Raw genomic sequence first — 18,923 nt, forward strand, 5'->3', positions numbered from 1 at the left:
TGTTGTCTGTATCAAAGATCACTAGACAACTATCTTGTTTTGCTTTCTTCTACCCTGATTTTTGTGTCTTTCAGGACCTTTTCAGTGGCAGGATAAAGGAGATTGATAAGGAAAAAGGGGGTTTATACATATTCAAAGGTGAAAGGAGAATGAAAGATGCAGATCAAGGTCACATATCTCAGAGCTTAGCTGTAATAGTTTCATTAGAACATTACAGTCTATGGCATAAAAGGCTGGGACATTCTTCATCTTAAACTCTTAAATGCTTAGGTCTATCTCATAGTAGTGATGATACTGTCTTGATAAATAAGTGTCCAGTCTACCCATTAGCTGAGCAAACTAGACTGTCATTTCCTATTAGTGACTCTAAATCATCTGCATATTTTGATCTTGTACATATGAATCTATAAGGTCCCTATAAGAAAGCAACATTTGATAAGAAATACTATTTCTTAATTGTAGTTGATAACTATAGATACACATGGGTTCATTTACTTCAACTTAAATATAAAACTATTGTTACAATTAAAAATTTCTTCTCCTTAATCAAAACTCAATTTAGTGTTTCTGTCAAGGTAGTAAGATCTGATAATGGCATAAAATTCTTTAATTAACAATGTAAGGAGTTGTTTCTAAGTCTACGAATTATACACCAAAGTAGTTGTCCCCATACCCCACAACAAAATAGTACAGTGGAGAGGGAGCATAGATATATTCTACATGTGGCTAGAGTTATTAGATCTCAGTCCATGTTACCCATTAAATTTTGGGGTATATGCATCAAGGTTGCAGTATACTTGATTAATAAGTTACCATCTCATGTTATAACTGGTAAGAGCCCATATGAGTTGTTGTTTTCCAAGCCTCCAAACTTATCACATTTAAGGACTATTGGATGCTTGCCTCAGTTATTTTAAAAGGAGATAAGTTTTCAGCCAGAGCTAGACCTACTATTATAATGCGGTACTCTACTACTCAGAAGGGTTATTTGCTCATATAAATTACTACTAACAAGTATTTTGTTAGTAGAGATGTGGTATTTCATGAGGATATTTTTCCTTTTGCACAATCACAATGGAATTTTGTCAACAAAGAGCTCACAAATATGCCAATTAAAGTTGATAATCCTTTAGAGGATGACTTTTTTGCAGAGGATATAGAATTTTCTAGCACTGATGTAGATGTGGAGCCTTCTGTGGTCCAGTCTAACAAAACATTGCAGCATTTGATAATCAAGTTGAAGTCCCTTGCACCTCTATTCCATTGTCATGTTCTCCTGCAATATGTTCTCCAAGAAGAACGTCTAGAGTGTCCAGGCAACCTGTTTGTCTAAAGGACTATGCTACTTCTAAGGATGGAAAAAATTGTAGATATTCCTTGGCAAACTACCTCTCCTATGAAAAACTATAAAGTTATATCATAGCTACTTAATCAAATTCTCCACCTTGGTTGAACCACATACTTTTAGGAAAGTTGCAGTAGATTCAAGATGGGTTGAGGCCATGAAGCAAGAGATTTAAGCACTTGAAGAAAACAAGATCTGGGAGGTGGTGCCTTTACCACATGGAAAGAATACTGTCGGATCTAAGTGGGTGTATAAGATCAAGTATCAAGCTAATGGAGAGGTAGAGAGGTTCAAAGCTAGATTGGTATCAAAAGGTTATAGTCAACAAGAAGGTTTGAATTATCATGATACCTTAATCTCTTGTAGCTAAGATGGTTACAGTTAGAACTTTAATTGCTTTAGCAGCTTCAAAAAGGTTGGTTTCTATATCATATGAATGTCTAGTTTTCTTACAAGGTGACCTAGATGAATAAGTTTACATGGAGATGCCAAAAGGTTTCAAATAGCAAGGAGACACAAGAGTATGCAGATTATTGAAATCCTTATATGATCTTAAATAGGCTTCCAGATAATGAAACCTGAAACTTACTAATGTCTTGGTAAATGCTGGTTTTGTTCAGTGAGTACATGACTATTCCTTGCTTACATTGAAGAAACAGGAAGACATAGTGATGTTTTTAGTCTATGTTGATGACTTACTCATCACTTGTAGCAGTCCCTCATTGATATCTGATGCTAAGGAGGTCTACACAAGCAATTTAAGTTGAAGGACTTAGGTGAGCTTAAGTATTTTTTTGATATTGAAGTGCTAAGATCAACCACAGGTGTTTTGTTGAATCACAGGAAATATATTCTGGAGCTTATCTCAGAAACAAGTCTTAGTGGCGCTAAGCCTGATTCCACTTCGTTAGAGCATAATCTCAAATTGATTACAGTGGATAATAATCATGTAAATGGTTGTTTTGAAAATGCAGTTTTGAATAGTGTTACCTCTTATCAGAGGCTTGTTGGCAATTGATGCATGTATGCTACTATTACCAAACCTGATATTAGTTTTGCGATTCAGACTCTCACTCAGTTCATGCAATTTCCCAAAAGATCTAATTAGGAGACTGCTACTAGAGTGGTTAGATACCTTAAGGGTACTGTTGGTCAAGGCATTTGGTTAAAGGCTCAACCTGCTGAGACACTTTCCTGTTGGTATGATTCAGATTGGGCAGCCTCTCCTAATACTAGGAGGTTTGTTACTGGCTACATAGTGAAATTTAGAGATTCCTTGGTCTCATAGAAGTTCAAAAAGTAGCAGACAATGTCTAGAAGCTCAGCTGAAGCTGAGTACAGAAGCATGACTTCAGTGATTGCAGAGGTGACTTGGTTGGTTAGTCTGTTCAAGGACTTGGATATACCTCTCACTTAACCTATCAAGGTATTCAGTGACGGTAGATCAGCTATTCAACTGGCTACAAACCCTATGCTTCATGAGAGAACTAAATATATAGAAACTGATTGTCACTTTATTAGAGACAAGATCAAGTCTAGTTTGGTTGAGACTATTTATGTTCAAACTCATGATCAAGTGGTTGATTTACTCAATAATAGTCTTTGTCAACCTCAACATTTGCATTTGATGGGCAAGCTTGATGTGCTTAATATTTTGCACCCTTTAACTTGAGGGAGAGTATTGCAAGTTCAAGATAGACGAGGAAGTAGTTTTTTACTGTTCCATTAAAATAAATAGTTTTACTATTCATTCACAGTTTCTGTTTTTACTGTGCAAGTGGGAGTTTGTTAGTTAGAGGGAACTGGTGCTGAGCTGTATAGTTGAGTTTGTTACAAGATTATCTATAAAAAGTGAGGTGTATAGATATTTTATACAATTTTCAATCAGAAAACGCAATAAAACAGTTCATTTTCTTCTTCCCTGCACATTGCTCTGTTCAGCTTCTTTCAATGGTGAATGAAGCTCATCAATGATAGATTGAACTTCGACATTAGAATTTTCTCAAATAGTCCATTTAAAATATGTAATATAAAAAATTATATCGAAAGCTTCTTTATATCACAACACAAATATACGAATTATAAGTAGTAATTAGGATTCATCAAAACTTTATCAATTACTAGTTCTCCTAACCTAATTAATGCATCTCTATTATGCATCATTTGGTGGTTTCCATATCTAAAGTCTTCTTCTCTTCGATATATTTTTCCATTATATATGCACAACTTAGGGTGTTCATGATTTGATTAGAATTCGAGTCAAATTGAAAAATTGAACCAAATCGATTAAATAAATCGATTTATTTGGTTTTGATTTGGTTTGGACTTAAGTTTTTAAAAATTGATAATACTTAGTTTTGTTTGATTTTATTAAAAACAAACCGAATAAAAAATCAAATCGAACTGAAAAATTATATACACAAATTTTATAATGAATATATATAATATATTATTTGTTATAAATAATTTTAAATAGTTTATACCTTTTTCATGTAAATTTTAGTTATCTCTAATAGGATGATGAACTTTACGCCGTAACCTCATTTATTAAAAGAAAATCATGAATACAAACTCATTTATTCAGAGAAACAATAATGAGAGTTACCTATATATATTTTTTTATTTTTTTATCAACTTTATTCAATTTATTAAAGCTAACAGATCTTTAGATAATTTTGCCATAACCTAAGAAAATGTTAGTCACCACAATAAGAGATTAATAACGGATTATAGGATGAAAAATGATGGAGAATTCTTCTTTAATTGTAACGAAAAAAATAAAAAAAGAGAATTATCATTATATTTTAAAAAATTTGAAAAAATCGCACCAAATCAATGAATATGAATTATATTTAATTCCGTTTGATTTTAATAGTTATAAGTTGATGAAATTAATTTGATTTTAATTTTCCAAAATCGACGGAACTGAACCATAAACATCTTAGGCACAAGTTCACCCACCCAAAAATTAGATTGCAACCTTAATTAGCGTAAGTTATTGATATTATTAATTAGGTATGCCCTTATGGTATTCCAAATAATTTCTTCTTCTCTTCTACATTTTCTCTTCATTTATAATTCACAGGCTCATTCCAAGAAAAGAAAACCTTTTTCTTCCGTTTTTCTTTTCTTCATAAAAGGTGCATCATTTTGTCAAATTCTTACGTCCGAAATATAATATTATCATATTTTAATTATTAAAGTGTAAATCAAACTCAAATTTTAATTTATTAAATAGAATTACATATGCAAGAATTACATGTAATTTCTAAAATCACAAATTTTGAAATTAGAAATTAAATAATATTTAAAATTAAACTTGTCTTGTTTCAATTTATGCAATGGACTTATTTTTTAAGTTTAATCTTTTCAATTTTTGCCTTAATTTAGATGATTTGTAATACACGTATCTTTGATTTCTTTTACTTCAAAAAAATTTGTCTCATTAAAGCATATTATATATATATATATATATAAATTAGGATTGTGGTAAAGTTATCCACCATCAAAATTGTGGTAAAGCACTTCTAGCCAACATGGATGGTGGTAACGTATTACGTACTTTTTAATTTTTAATAGAGGCTTTGAATTTAGGTGCACCAAGTTATTGTTGTTTAAAAAGTATTTTACTTTTTAACATAAAACTTTTTGATATAAATTTAAGGTTTAATACATAGTCAACTTCTTAAATTTATCTAAATATTTTATTTAAACACTCAAACTAAGTGTCTTTATTATTTTTTCTTCGAAAAAAAGCATTTTTTGGAAAAAATAAATGTTGTTTGATTAACTCTGAAATTAATTAATCAGCATATCTTATAAATTTAATTTAAAAATTTTATGTTTCAGATTTACGTCATAATGTTTTATTTTATTTTATGATTTATATATTATTATTTTATTCCTTTCTCTTATTTAAAAAATAAAATAGAAAATATTATTGATGTTGATTATCAAAGAATATATAGCTCTTTATTTTTTATAATTAATGACAATAAATAATAGAAAAATCACGTTGGGAGATGAAATAATTTTTTTCATTAAAAATATTATAATAGATATTTAAAATAAATTCTCTCTACAAAATAATTTTAATCATAAAATTCTCTCTCTCTATTAATACATATCTTTTTTTCCGTCATTTGACTCTCAAAATCACTTTTTGAAAAAAAAAATAGTCAAATATAATTCATTTATCAAAAATAATTTTTAAATAAATTTAATAAACATAGATTTTTTTTAAAAAAGATATTTTTCTGAATGTTTTTTTTAATAAAAATAACTCTCAAATAAGTAATTTCATACCAACCGTACTTCCGAAAAATTTAGTTACTGTACTTCTTTGTGCCCACTTTGTTAAACAGTGTAGCGTCGTTTTTCCTCGTAACAAAATGGGACTTCAGGGGGTGGGAGCTAAATCCCAAGTTGAATATCAAATTCCATTTTTCATTTCTCTCTCTCTCTATACCTCGATGGCTTCGCTTCAATCTCTTCCTATAAATACTTTCTTTTCTACCCTATCCGTTTTCTTCTTCTTTCCTTTTTCGTCGCCTTTTCTTCCATGGCTTCCCTTTTCTCTCTCCGCATTTCCGCTTTCCATAATCAGTAAGTTCTCTCTCCATTTTTCTTTCTATATTTATGACTACTATGCTTTCTAATTCCATCGTCTTATCCAATTATCGAATCATTAAATACAGAGTCAACGCCAATGATTTGCCTATTGTATATCTTAATCAGAATAATGTGCTTAGTGCATAAAGATTTGCTGTTAAGTATTAGTTTAACAACCCCTTAAGCTTAGATTTCATTTCTGAGATGGAAATATTGGGGCAAAAGTGTGAATGCCTAGTCTGTGTTTAGGGAATTAACAAAGAATTGGGTACTGGTGGAAGTACATTTGTTGGATTATTTTTGTTCCATTAATTGAAGGAATGGAAATTTTAAGTTGACATACCAAAATTATAAATTGGCTAATCGCTAACTTTGGGAGTAGGATCCCACACAATTCTTACTTTCCGACGTTGGGCTCTCATATTAAATTGTGCCCCCTCCCCCGGGGACGTGATGTGGGGTGTTGAGGAGTCCCATTTTGAATGAGGAAAAAAAAGGATGGGTGTCTCTTTACATGGTCATGGGCAATCGTCCCTTTTTGAGCTAGCTTTTGGGGTTGTGTTAGGCCCAAGATCATTTCTTTAGACAACACCCAAGGTTTGGCCTAGTAGTCAATGACGTGGTTTGAGGAGATCTCAGGTTTAATCTCCAGCAGAGACAAAACACTAGGTGATTTTTTCCTATCTGTTCTAGTCTCAGTGGACGGAGTGGACGGATTTGCTGATAGTCTGATGCCTGGTGTTGGTGGGAGATGGCAGGAATTTCGTGGAATTAGTTGAGGTGTCCAAGTTGGCTTGGACAACCATGATTATCAAAAGGAAAAAAGATTCATATCTTTACACATATCTTCTCTAATAATAATTTCGGGGATCGATGTTACAACTAAAATGGAAATGAAAAAGAAAACTTGATTTATAAAATATCAATCTTTCCTTTCCTTTTCGTTTTTTGTTAAATGTTGGGTTTCTAAGATCCATATATCTGCAAGATAAGTGTCATATAAATACGGATGTTGAGATGAATGTGTGATCAACTAGATTGGACAAATTAGAAATGATCGAGTTTGATAAAGAAGACAGGTACATTTAGGAAGTAGATTGAGAGAAGATCGATTGAGAACATTACACAGTGAAAGAAAATGGTTTATATAGTGCCAACTAGTTGGTATTAGAGTTAAGTTATTTTGCACTTCAATCTAGTTTGGTGTTTTTCCAAAGTATTCTTATTTGTGTTAGAGACTTGTATATCAGTGTAGGTCAGTGTGAGATTTAGAGAAATTCATGGATATAGACAACTCATCTGTCAACCATAAGTAGCATGGAATGGTGTATTATTGATTGATTTAATTAGTAAGTGCAATGTAAATAAGTTTTCAAGTGTACAATTCAAGAAGGAAAAGGTTTTACTATCATCATTCTTGTAACTCTAGATCTGCATAAAGTGGTGATATATCCAAAATGACGAGTGCACGATTTGATGCTTCTGAGATGGTTGTCCTTAATTCAGCAATATGTTCTCTCTTAACCACTTCAGTTGTCTTCAATTTTGTTTAAGGGGAGTGCAAATCATGCCACTGACAAATTAACCGCTGACCTTTGATGAGTTTGGTCGGGAAATGGGAAACTATAAACGCCTCTGTAGAAAAGGTCCAAGCAAGACTACTAGGTTTGGGGCTCTTAAATTGAAAGCCCCATCAGAAGTCTCTAAATGATATATACTTGTGAGAATACAAACAAACTTCTGTGAGACGTCTGAAATCTTCATATTTCTGCCACTAAATAGAATTCACTGATGAATTTCTTTGCTGCAGAGAAATTGTCAGATCATGGAACTCAGCAAAATTTGGTTCTAAGAAACTCTGTTCATCTAATATATATGTGAAAGAGCAGAGTTTTGACTCTTTAAAATATATCATTCTGCAAGGATATCTTTCTGGATCATTGTCCCAAAATATTTCAGTGAAATGCATTCCTTCGGAAGCTCTAGGATCAGTGGCAGCTACAGGAAACCCTGACCAAAACATTATTACGATGGACTCTTCTATAATCAGTAGACACAGGGATGAGCTGGATTTCAATCGAGTCAATTGTCTTGTGTGGGTACTGCATGAATCTGCAAGAAGTTTTTCAGTTGCAGTACAGACCCTTGAATTGGCTAAAAATGGGCCCGAGCTTGCAATGGCATGGGTTGGGGTGGATGTGCATGCCTGGCATAAAAGCATCTCATATCAGGTATGAAGTACAGCCTGCAGTTCTGCTCGTAGAGATTTCCGACACGCTGCATTTGTGCTTCAGTTTTTAAACTGTGAAGGTTAACATCGATTGTGATTTTCCATATTGAACACTTCGCTCACTACTATAATTATTGCCAACTTCGCGAACTTTGGAACCTATGCAACAAATAAAAGCATATGCTGCTGCACAGGTAGCAATTTATGCTTTGTTCAAAGCAGCAATAGAAGTGGAAGTGTTTCTTTCTCGCAAACGCAGCAACAATGTTTCTTCTGTTCATGAAATGTAAGTTTGACTATCTTGAACTTTTCCACAAATGGACATTTGTGTTAAGCTTATCAATTTCTGGCTCGCTCAGTTTTAATGTTCTCCTTTGATCATATTCATTATGGAACTCATATTATGAACTCCTATATGTTTGTGTGTCTTCTATATATTGAGAAGTTAGCCGCATGTCACAGTTTGGCAATCTTGTCCTCCTTCTTGTTTTCATGTTCTTTTCCTTCTTGCTTTACAACAGCCTATCTCCTATCACCAACTTTCTTGGAGAGCACATTGAAAGTCAATTGAATTTGAGGAATCCAAAGTTGGTGCAATGGTTTAGAACACTGGAGCTGCCACGGATTGCAAGAATGTTCATTCCCCTATTCAAGAAATGGTCTGTGGATTATGCAGGAAGGTATATCTTCAAAGACCAGTGCTTGTTATCAGGTTATTTTAGCTGTCATCATGATGCAACCAAATGCTCTTGAACAGTAATCTGCTGATTGGTATTGCACATATTCTTTATATTTCAGTTGATAAAAACATCTAATATGGAACTATTCAGTGGTGTTGCAGGAAATGTCTTGGCAATAAGTTGTTGCACAGCAGTGAGGAAATTAGGTTCAGGACGAGTTTCTTGCCCTTTGTTTTCAGCTTCAGTTGAAGATGCACTAGTAGAACTTATGAACTTGTCACATACACTTGTTTCAATTGATAAATTGCACTATTTAGCAACTGAGGCTGGATTCGAAGAAGACTTCTTGGTCCATTTTGGCAGAAAGGTTCTACCAAGTAACAGTATTGAAGATGTAGAATTTTGGATAGGATTGGTTCAGAGAAAACTCAGTAATGCATTTCACAGAGAGAATGTAATTACAGACAAGCATAATTTTCATGACAAGGTTAGCATTTACTTATTGGTTTGTAGCAAATTAATTTTGTGAATGAGCTTTTTTTTACTGTTGCACAAGATCTGCGAAATACCTACAAACATGTGACATCTAATCGTAACTCTGTCATTGAACTATGTTTAGGTTTGGGGCGAGAAGGTTACATCCACATTGATTTCTTATTCTCTCTGTATATTTTAAAATTCTGTCTTTTAAAGTTAAAGAAACTCCATCATGGGCCTTATTTTGAGTTGATAAACTTTTCCTTCCTATTTCAATATGTTTGATAAAAAGATTGATAATAGGTTGGAAGACCCGTGGAATTAGTAGAGGTGTGCTCAAGTTAGTCCGTACACCAAAATTTTTAAAAATAAGAGATTGACAATAACAATAATTTGGGAGTAGTTAGTGCGCAGACTTGTAGGTTTACCCTGCCTAAAAAGATAATCAAGGTTGTTCTGTAATTTGGATGCATCAGTTGTGATTTTGACAAAAAAAGGGTTGTATATTGAACTGATTGTAGTTTCAAGGTCTGACAGGTTCAAGAAAATAGTTTAGCTACCCTGGGACTTTTTGCATATCTGGGAAGAGAGACAAGATTGTTCCTCTCAGAAATGGGTGTAAAGGATCTGGATGAACAAACTAGAGATTTTCTGAGGTATTTAAAAGAGAGCCTACTTTCCTTACTCTAATCAGTATGTCTTGTGCGTTTGATTGACATGGGACAATTTTGCTCTCCTTGCAGTTACTTAGAATGTGGTAGCCTTCTTATGCATCCAGAATTCTCCACTCTCTCTGAGTATCAGCTCTTCATGGAGGTTAGTATTTAAATTAAATTGGAAAACATGAAAGAAATAAAATGATTGCTTAAAACAATTCTCACAGGTAGTAGCCAATGAAATTGGATGGCTCGACTTTTATGCTGCATCTGCTAGCAAATTTTGTGTCAAAAGAAGATCCAAACAACATCCAATTCAAGCGGAGAAAGAAATAATTTTGTACACTGTTTTAACTGTATGCTATGATGTTATAGCTGGATTTGCCCACTATAGCAATTCCACGCAGCAACCATTAGATGCAAATTTACTGGACTTCTTGCTTCAGAGGTATCAAATCATTCTGAGAATGTATTGGAAGTCTCTGACATAAATATAGCTTATTCTTTAGCTGATTTCTGTGAATCTCTTTAGTCAGAGTCTGTTATCGGTATGTCTGGAGGACTACTGGGCAGCTTATGATAGAACAGGGTATGTCGGATTTAATGAAAAGATTTAATTTTCTGTTACTGCACGTTCCACTAATGAGTTGCCTATCCCCCCTCAAACAGAGAAGTGCAAAAATTTGCTGATAGAAGTGCATCTGATCCGGTGGCATCTTTGCTTAGTAAATGTGGAATGGGTTCATCCATCATATTGGACGTGAAAGAGAAGCCAATTGACTTGATTAAAAAGGAAAAACATCAGTATGGATCTAGATTGAATCAGGTACAAGCACCAGATTTAGTAAATAGGGACTGCTATGCTGAGTTTTTATTCTTTAGTGAATGATTCTTGGTCCAAAATGTCTGGATTACTAAATTGAGTACAACAACATACCCAGTGTATTCCCACAAATACCACTAATTCAGATGAAGATTACTAAATTGAGTGCCCGACAAAAAATGCATCTCTGGGCATAGTGGAGAGTTCTTACTTTATTCATAAAAAATGGTCATCTAATATTTTTATACAACCTTTTGTCTTGGCAATCAGTTTCTGAAGGCCTTTATTCAAATGGCAGGCCACCAGCTCTTCTGCAATGGACCCTGTGACGCTGGTGGAGTTGGAATGCTCTACTGCACCCAAACCACTGCATGAAAATTTACTAAGAAAATCTACAACCAAGCTGATATCTGCAAGTGTTGTAAGTTTTTCATCCAGTTATTCAATCAAATCAAAAGAGTATGCTCTATAGTAGTTAATTTTTTATTGCATTATGCTATAGGATATTTGGATGGGTACAGAATTGCTCTTTACAGACGTATCGGATGCTTTAGGGCTACTTATAAAGAAGTTGAAAGGCCGTCAACTCACAAAAAGGGAGAGAGAGAAAATGAAGAGAACGCTGGGAGATATTGCTACTCTTGTTCCCATAACCATCTTAATGTTAATCCCTGTAAGGATCAACTATATGAATGATGGATTTTCATTCCTTTCTGCTCAAAGCTTATATTTCTGCTGAATGAACTGGTCTTTTGGTCAACTTCTATGCTAGAAATGGTTTAGGGCCTACAGAACTTAAAATTAGAGATGATAGCCATGACTATCCTGCTTTCCAAGAAAAAAATTTAGACTATTGTTTCCACGAAATAATATTAGTGGTAGTGGATTGATTCTAATAGTTGTTTTACAATGGACTTTCATCATGAACTACTTTCATCTAGTTTCAGGTTGTCAATGTGAAAATATATCTTCCTTACTGTTCTCACAAAGGAAAGAGATTCTCAAAGATTCACTTTGTTAAATTATCAGGTTTCTGCTGTGGGTCATGCAGCAATGCTAGCCGCAATCAAGAAATATGTCCCGAGTTTGGTAATTCAGCTGTAATCTATCACTCTATACATTATTCCTTTCTATTATTTGCTTATATCTTTTGTTTGTGGCCCAGATTCCTTCTCCGTATTGTTCTGAAAGGCTTGATTTTATGAAACAATTAAAGAGAACGCAGAAGAAGGAAATCGAAGCTCGGAGCAGCATTGAACACCCTCCTTCTAAAGATGTAGAGTGAATGGTAGCTGGCGGAAGCAACTTCATTATCATGGTGTTGGTACGGCTTAACTTTCTGTAAAGTGGCAAGAGAAGTTGCACATACACCTTGTCATATCTGACGCAAGGAACTGTCAATCAGAGGAAACTGAAACACCACCTTTTCAAAAGCACACGTACACAAATCCAGCTAAATTTAGTTCTAGTGAAAGCACCTATGAACTGTATTTGCTCTAGGCATAATCTAACAATTGTTCATAGTATCCATGGGTTAATACAAAGCTTTCAAGTTTCGAAGAATTTGTTTGGTTAGAGGGTCTGGTTGTTTACCACAAGGTCAAAAAACTTGATGGTTCTCTAGCATTAGATAACACATGACAGACAGATCTAGAAAGTGTATATATGGCAAGGTGATCAATATAATTATTTAAGTCGAACAACTTGTTTCACTTTTTATGACAACATTTTTATTTTAGTTTGTTCTAAAAAAGAATAATATGTGAACTAAGGACTAGGAAGTAGTATGTGCATGTATACATTGTCAAATGATACTCATTGTTTACAAATATTCATTTCTTGATTTCAAATTTTTGAAATTACGTACTCAAAATATAAAGTATGATCAAGGAATGGATACAATCTCATCAAATTCGTACACCATTTCGAACATCTCATCCAAGTTACGTTGGATCCAAATATGCACAACAAAAGCTAGAAATAAATTAAAACGAAGAGAGTAAAATCTAATCGAGTCATTAGAATTTACAAACTATTAATATTCGTTCATCATAATAATTACTCAGTCAAATTTGCCTAATCCCAATCATCAAACTCATTTAGCAAACAGAAGTTGACCCAAGACTTAATATCAAACACGTCAGAATTCTAAATCCATATCCCAAACACCACACATCAAATTTTTATTAGTATTTATCTTGTGCTGTGCTTTTATATTGTACAACATGAACATTTTGTACTAGTATTTATTTTCTTGAACCGCGTCATCTACCAGGCGGCTAAATTGAAAGGAGAAATTTAAGAGGAAAAGTTTGATGATATTCTGTGAAAGGGAAATTGTGCAGAAATTTCAAAATAAAAAATTGCATTCCACTAGGTTACTTGTGGGGGCACGAAGGACCAATAGGGGCGGCTTTGGAAAAAATATTGTCCCTTTGCTCATTCCTACACAAGAATAGAGAACAAAACTCAAAAGGAAAAAAGTTTTCTACTAGTAATTTATTTTTTTCTAAAAAATTAGATGTACAATAATGTCGTATAGAAAATTAACTCATTTCTATTCATTTTATTTTTGTTGTTAAATATTATTCACTATCCAATACATTTGTGAAAGCATTACAATTTATTATTTTCATTGGGCAATATAGCACCATCCTTATTAATTACTTCCTCCATCCATTTTACTTGTTTACTTTTTCTATGTTGGGATGTCGAACAATATTTGTCCGGCCTATTTCTACCCATTTTACACTTAGTATTGAGTACGATTTACTAGCATTTTTCAAAAAATTTATCTATATCATTTACTTGTTTCTTTATCCATGTGTCAATAGAAAAGTGGACAAGTAAAGATGAACGTATTAAAAAGTTTTTAACGTGTGTCAAGTAAATAGTAAACAAGTATTATTTAACAATAACGAGTAATAAGATAAGATCAGTAAAAGAAAGCCAAGAATAATCTTACGTTCAATGCTAATTAAATTGTATTCAAGTCTATTTCTTTGATAAATATAATTAGTCCGACACAAATTTGACTCTAGTTAAATATGTTGAATATGGACTTGGCTTCTTTTTATCCTTTTTTTATAATATACTACTCAATATATTTTGCCAAGTGGATGTTGCTGCCTATAAATAAGGACTCGTTCAATTGAAACTTCACATTACCAAACTCATCATCATTCTCCATTCTTTATTTGTTTCTTTGAAAAGTTGAAAGATCGAAAGTTTACTATATTTATACATACATTATTATTTCTCACTCTTTTGTCTAAAAACGTAATCATCATGTTACTGGAAAAGATTGTGGACGTAATCTCTGGGAAAAATGACGATGGAAAAAAGATGAAAGGAACTGTTGTGTTGATGAAGAAGAATGCATTGGACTTTAATGATGTCAATGCTTCTTTTCTTGATGGAGTTCTTGAGTTCCTTGGCAAGAGAGTCTCTTTGCAGTTGATCAGCTCTGTTCATGGTGATCCTGGTAAGTTCTCTACCTCTCTATAGGAGGGAAACTTTCCTTGTTTTTAAAATATATACGAGTAGAGTAGACTAATAGGTCGATGAAGGGGAACCTTGGAGTAACTGGTAAGTGAGTTGCTGCCACGTGATCAAGAGGTCACGGGTTCAAGCCTTGGAAATAGCCTCCGGCGGAAATGCAAGGTAAGGCTACGTACAATATATACACCTTTGTGGTAGGACACTTCCTCGGGATCTGCGTATAGCGAGAGCTTTAGTGCAACGGGCTCCCTTTTTTAGACTAATAGGTCGATGAATATTGATTCTTAAAATGTTGTGAAAGTTCGAAAAGATAATTATGTCAAACATCGTAAACTGAGTCATCATATTGGTACAAAACAAAGTTAAATAAATGGCTTCTGGTACAAAGTTACTCGTAGTTCATTGACTTTTTGAGATATAAAATTTCTGAAAGTTTGTTATTACTTTAGAACTACAGATACGTATACTCCTCGTATTAGTTACTAGTTACTACCATATTCGTAAGTGTAGTTCATTGATTTAATTTTGATCAATGTGATCCATGTTTGCAGCGAATGGTTTACAAGGGAAACGTAGCAAGCCAGCTTACTTGGAGAACTGGCTCACTACACGAACCCCATTAGTCGCAGGCGAATCAGCCTTTGATGTCACGTTTGATTGGGACGAGGATATTGGAGTTCCAGGGGCATTTATCATCAATAATTTGCACTTCAATGAGTTTTTCCTTAAATCACTCACTCTTGAAGACGTTCCCAATCATGGCAAGATTCATTTTGTCTGTAATTCTTGGGTTTATCCTGCTAAAAGATACAAATCAGAACGGATTTTCTTTGCTAATCAGGTACTGTTATGCATAATTTATTTTAAGTATATACAAAGAGAGATTATTTAGAAAAAGATTTTTAATTAATATTATTGTAAATATTAATGCAGGCATATCTTCCCCACGAAACTCCAGAACCATTGCGCGAATACAGAGAAAAAGAATTAGTGACCTTAAGAGGAGATGGAAATGGAAAGCTTGAGGAATGGGACAGGGTTTATGACTATGCTTTCTACAACGACTTGGGTGATCCAGAAAGAGGCGAAGCGTATGCTAGGACTATCTTGGGAGGATCTGCTGAGTTCCCATACCCTCGGAGAGGAAGAACAGGCAGAAAGCCAACAAAAGCAGGTTATGAATCTGCAAAAGATATTTCTTTTTCTGCGATGCGACATTTATAGTTGTCTGAAGATTTTGAAGAAACTAACTTCGAGTGACATGTTTTTCTATTTTGAACAGATCCTAAAAGTGAAAGTAGGATTCCATTGCTTATGAGTTTAGACATCTATGTACCAAGAGATGAGCGTTTTGGACACATTAAGTTGTCGGACTTCCTGACATATGCTTTGAAATCCATTGTTCAGTTCCTTATCCCCGAGTTTCAGGCTCTCTTTGATAGCACTCCTGATGAGTTTGACAGCTTTGAGGATGTACTGAGGCTTTATGAAGGAGGAATCAAATTGCCGCAAGGCCCTTTTCTCAAAGCCCTCACTGACAGCATTCCTCTACCGATTCTAAAAGAAATCATCCGAACTGATGGTGAAGGGAAATTCAAATTCCCAACTCCTCAAGTTATTCAAGGTACTGATGTTGCTTCCTGAAACGACCTACTTATTACCTTTTTCGTGTCATCCTTTACGTTTTGTTACATATGATTTGTGGATTGTTTTTCCAGCGGATAAAAGTTCATGGAGGACTGATGAAGAATTTGCAAGAGAAATGCTTGCCGGAGTAAATCCTGTCATAATCAGCAGACTCCAAGTAAGTTAGCTTCACTGTTCACATATATATCATGCACATGATTTGGAAAGAGGAGTTTGTAACTCAGATTAAATTTGTTTATGCTTCATCTTTTCTTTCCGTGCTTACGAAATATTGTCTTTATGTTTTTTTTTTTTTTTTTTTTTATCTACAGGAGTTCCCTCCAAAAAGCAAGCTAGATACTGAAGTATATGGAAACCAAAACAGTACAATAACCAAAGAACATATAGAGAATGCACTGGATGGGCTAACTATCGATGATGTAATTTATTTATCTCTATCTTCCCGATTAGTGTGTTTAAATACTTCGAGTAAGTGTAGATTCCATTCATAAACCCTGAGTAGTAAAAAGATTGCAATGTTATTTACAGGCAATCAAGACAAACAGGCTTTACATATTAAACCATCATGACATGCTTATGCCGTATGTGAGGAGAATAAACACGACAAACACAAAACTCTACGCCTCAAGAACTCTGCTTTTCTTGCAAGACGATGGAACAATGAAGCCAATAGCAATTGAACTAAGCTTGCCACATCCGGATGGAGATGAACTTGGGGCTGTTAGCAAAGTTTATACCCCAGCCGATCGAGATGTTGAGGGTACGATCTGGCAATTGGCTAAAGCTTATGTTGCAGTGAATGACTCGGGTGTTCATCAGCTAATCAGTCACTGGTAAAATTCTATTAGATGATATCTCTAAGGATTTATGAGTCACAGTAACAACTTCAATACTTTGTCAAAGTCATATTCAAATAATGTGTGGTTATCTTCTCAGGTTGAATACACATGCAGCAATTGAGCCGTTTGTGATTGCAACAAACAGGCAACTAAGCGTGCTTCACCCGATTCATAAACTTTTACATCCTCATTTTCGGGACACGATGAACATAAACGCTTTGGCAAGACAGATCTTAATCAATGCTGGTGGAGTTCTTGAGCTGACAGTTTTTCCTTCCAAATATGCGATGGAAATGTCTGCTGTAGTTTACAGAAATTGGGTCTTCCCTGAACAAGCACTTCCGGTTGATCTCGTTAAGAGGTATATAAATTACAATTTTAGAACTAACTTTACAAGAAAAATATGGTTGTTCATGAAGTTTTAAGGTATTCCGATTTTGCTAATATGTCTATAATATCACTTGATTTTAGAGGAGTTGCAGTAGAGGACTCGAGTTCCCCACATGGCGTTCGCTTACTAATTCAAGACTACCCATACGCTGTTGATGGTTTAGAAATATGGTCAGCAATCAAAATTTGGGTAACAGAATATTGCAACTTCTATTATAAATCAGATGAATCAGTTCTGAAAGATGATGAACTCCAAGCCTGGTGGAAAGAAGTTCGGGAAGAAGGGCATGGTGACAAGAAAGATGAACCCTGGTGGCCTAAAATGCAAACACGTCAAGAGCTAATAGATTCTTGCACCATTATTATTTGGATAGCATCAGCACTTCATGCAGCAGTTAATTTTGGGCAATACCCTTATGCAGGTTACCTCCCAAATCGCCCAACATTAAGTCGAAGATTCATGCCTGAGCCAGGAACTCCTGAGTATGAAGAACTTAAGACAAATCCTGATCTGGCGTACTTGAAAACAATCACTCCTCAACTGCAGACATTACTAGGAATTTCTCTCATAGAGATATTGTCAAGGCATACATCAGATGAGGTTTACCTTGGACAGAGAGACTCATCTGAATGGACAAAGGACCAAGAACCTCTTGCTGCTTTTGAGAGGTTTGGGAAAAAGTTGAGTGAAATCGAGGATCAAATTGTACAGATGAATGGCGATGAGAATTGGAAAAATAGGTCGGGGCCTGTTAAGGTTCCATATACGTTGCTCTTTCCTACAAGTGAAGAAGGACTCACAGGCAAAGGAATACCCAACAGTGTGTCGATATAGTACTTTCATTTCAATCTTCATGGTCAAGTTTCATTTTTATTCTTTCTTTTGTTCAATTACGGTGTCAAGTTTCATTTTCCTTCTTTTGTTCAATTACAGTGTCAAGTTAGTGTGATGTAATTTTTGTTTGATAAACTTTGTAATATTTCTCTTGCAAGCAAGTTAAAAGGTGAAAGGGTGTGGTCTATCTGCAAAGTGATGCTTGAATATCCAAGAGCTTTGAAGTTAAATAGGGCTCGACATCAAACAAGCAGTCCATTTTTTATTATTTTAGACAAGGTTTTACACTCATCTCCCATTTGTGGAGTGTAGGTGGGAATTTTGGTAAAAATACCCACTTGAGAAAAAGAAAAAAAGAAAAAAACCAAGAATCATGCTTACTACTTGCGATAATTTTACTATGCCTTACTTGTCATGTTTCTCTGCACTATCGTTTTCTGGTTTTAATTACGATTTTGATTTGTTTCACTTGAGTCGAGGGTCTTTTAGAAACAACCTCTCTAGAGATAGTGGTAAGGCCTACATACGCTCTACCCTCCTAGACCCCACTTTGTGGGATTTCACTGGTTATGTTGATTGTTGTTGGATACCAAATTCTATAGAATGATTTGAGCCACCAATATTATGTGGGAATGAATTTGGGCTTTTAAGATCCATATATCTGCAAGATAAGTGTAATATAAAGGAAAAAATACGGATATTAAGATAGATGTGTCATCATACTAAGATTGGACAAATTAGAAATGATCACGTTTGATAAAGGGGATAAATAGATTTAGAGAAAATCTCTCGAGAACATACTCATTGAAAACAAAGAGTCAATGTAGTACCAACTAGTTGGAATCAAAGTATAGTTTTTTTTTATGTAAGTTTTTATGGCCCACATAAT

At 34.3% G+C, this 18,923-nt stretch overlaps 2 protein-coding genes across 4 annotated transcripts; both read left to right on the forward strand.

Moving 5' to 3' along the window:
• The first annotated feature begins 5,715 nt into the window (after positions 1-5,715).
• On the forward strand, positions 5,716-12,522 carry LOC107876114. 3 transcript variants are annotated; one of them, XM_016723119.2, is made up of 14 exons: positions 5,716-5,950; positions 7,767-8,187; positions 8,381-8,472; positions 8,708-8,866; positions 9,017-9,353; positions 9,881-9,999; positions 10,087-10,159; positions 10,227-10,447; positions 10,532-10,588; positions 10,669-10,825; positions 11,121-11,243; positions 11,325-11,495; positions 11,852-11,911; positions 11,988-12,522. In XM_016723119.2, exons 1-14 carry the CDS (start codon positions 5,907-5,909, stop codon positions 12,105-12,107), a joined length of 2,154 nt encoding a protein of 717 aa, XP_016578605.2. In that variant the 5' UTR covers positions 5,716-5,906; the 3' UTR covers positions 12,108-12,522. The 3 variants fall into 3 exon arrangements, with proteins under 3 accessions (XP_016578605.2, XP_016578607.2, XP_016578606.2); XM_016723120.2 differs by lacking the exon at positions 10,532-10,588 and having other exon boundaries at positions 5,727-5,950; XM_016723121.2 differs by lacking the exons at positions 11,852-11,911; positions 11,988-12,522 and having other exon boundaries at positions 11,093-11,243; positions 11,325-11,422.
• Positions 12,523-13,979: 1,457 nt separating this feature from the next.
• Positions 13,980-18,449, forward strand: LOC107876113 (probable linoleate 9S-lipoxygenase 5). The gene is made up of 9 exons (XM_016723118.2): positions 13,980-14,306; positions 14,875-15,164; positions 15,257-15,497; positions 15,606-15,947; positions 16,042-16,127; positions 16,282-16,389; positions 16,499-16,803; positions 16,907-17,170; positions 17,281-18,449. The coding sequence occupies exons 1-9, from the start codon at positions 14,111-14,113 to the stop codon at positions 18,032-18,034; spliced, it is 2,586 nt and encodes an 861-aa protein (XP_016578604.2). The 5' UTR covers positions 13,980-14,110; the 3' UTR covers positions 18,035-18,449.
• Positions 18,450-18,923: the final 474 nt, after the last annotated feature.

The sequence above is a fragment of the Capsicum annuum genome, chromosome 6 (assembly GCF_002878395.1).
Source record: "Capsicum annuum cultivar UCD-10X-F1 chromosome 6, UCD10Xv1.1, whole genome shotgun sequence".
Taxonomy (NCBI): Eukaryota; Viridiplantae; Streptophyta; class Magnoliopsida; order Solanales; family Solanaceae; genus Capsicum; species Capsicum annuum.

Bases quoted from the DNA above. Each gene is read 5' to 3' on its own strand.
- LOC107876114 (XM_016723119.2), top strand. From the start codon at position 5,907: ATGGCTTCCCTTTTCTCTCTCCGCATTTCCGCTTTCCATAATCA. The intron at 9,354-9,880 runs GTTAGCATTTAC...AAGGTCTGACAG, and splicing joins AGCATAATTTTCATGACAAG to GTTCAAGAAAATAGTTTAGC. The intron at 10,000-10,086 runs GTATTTAAAAGA...CTCTCCTTGCAG, and splicing joins CAAACTAGAGATTTTCTGAG to TTACTTAGAATGTGGTAGCC.
- LOC107876113 (XM_016723118.2), top strand. From the start codon at position 14,111: ATGTTACTGGAAAAGATTGTGGACGTAATCTCTGGGAAAAATGACGAT. The intron at 16,128-16,281 runs GTAAGTTAGCTT...TTTTATCTACAG, and splicing joins TCATAATCAGCAGACTCCAA to GAGTTCCCTCCAAAAAGCAA. The intron at 17,171-17,280 runs GTATATAAATTA...ACTTGATTTTAG, and splicing joins CCGGTTGATCTCGTTAAGAG to AGGAGTTGCAGTAGAGGACT.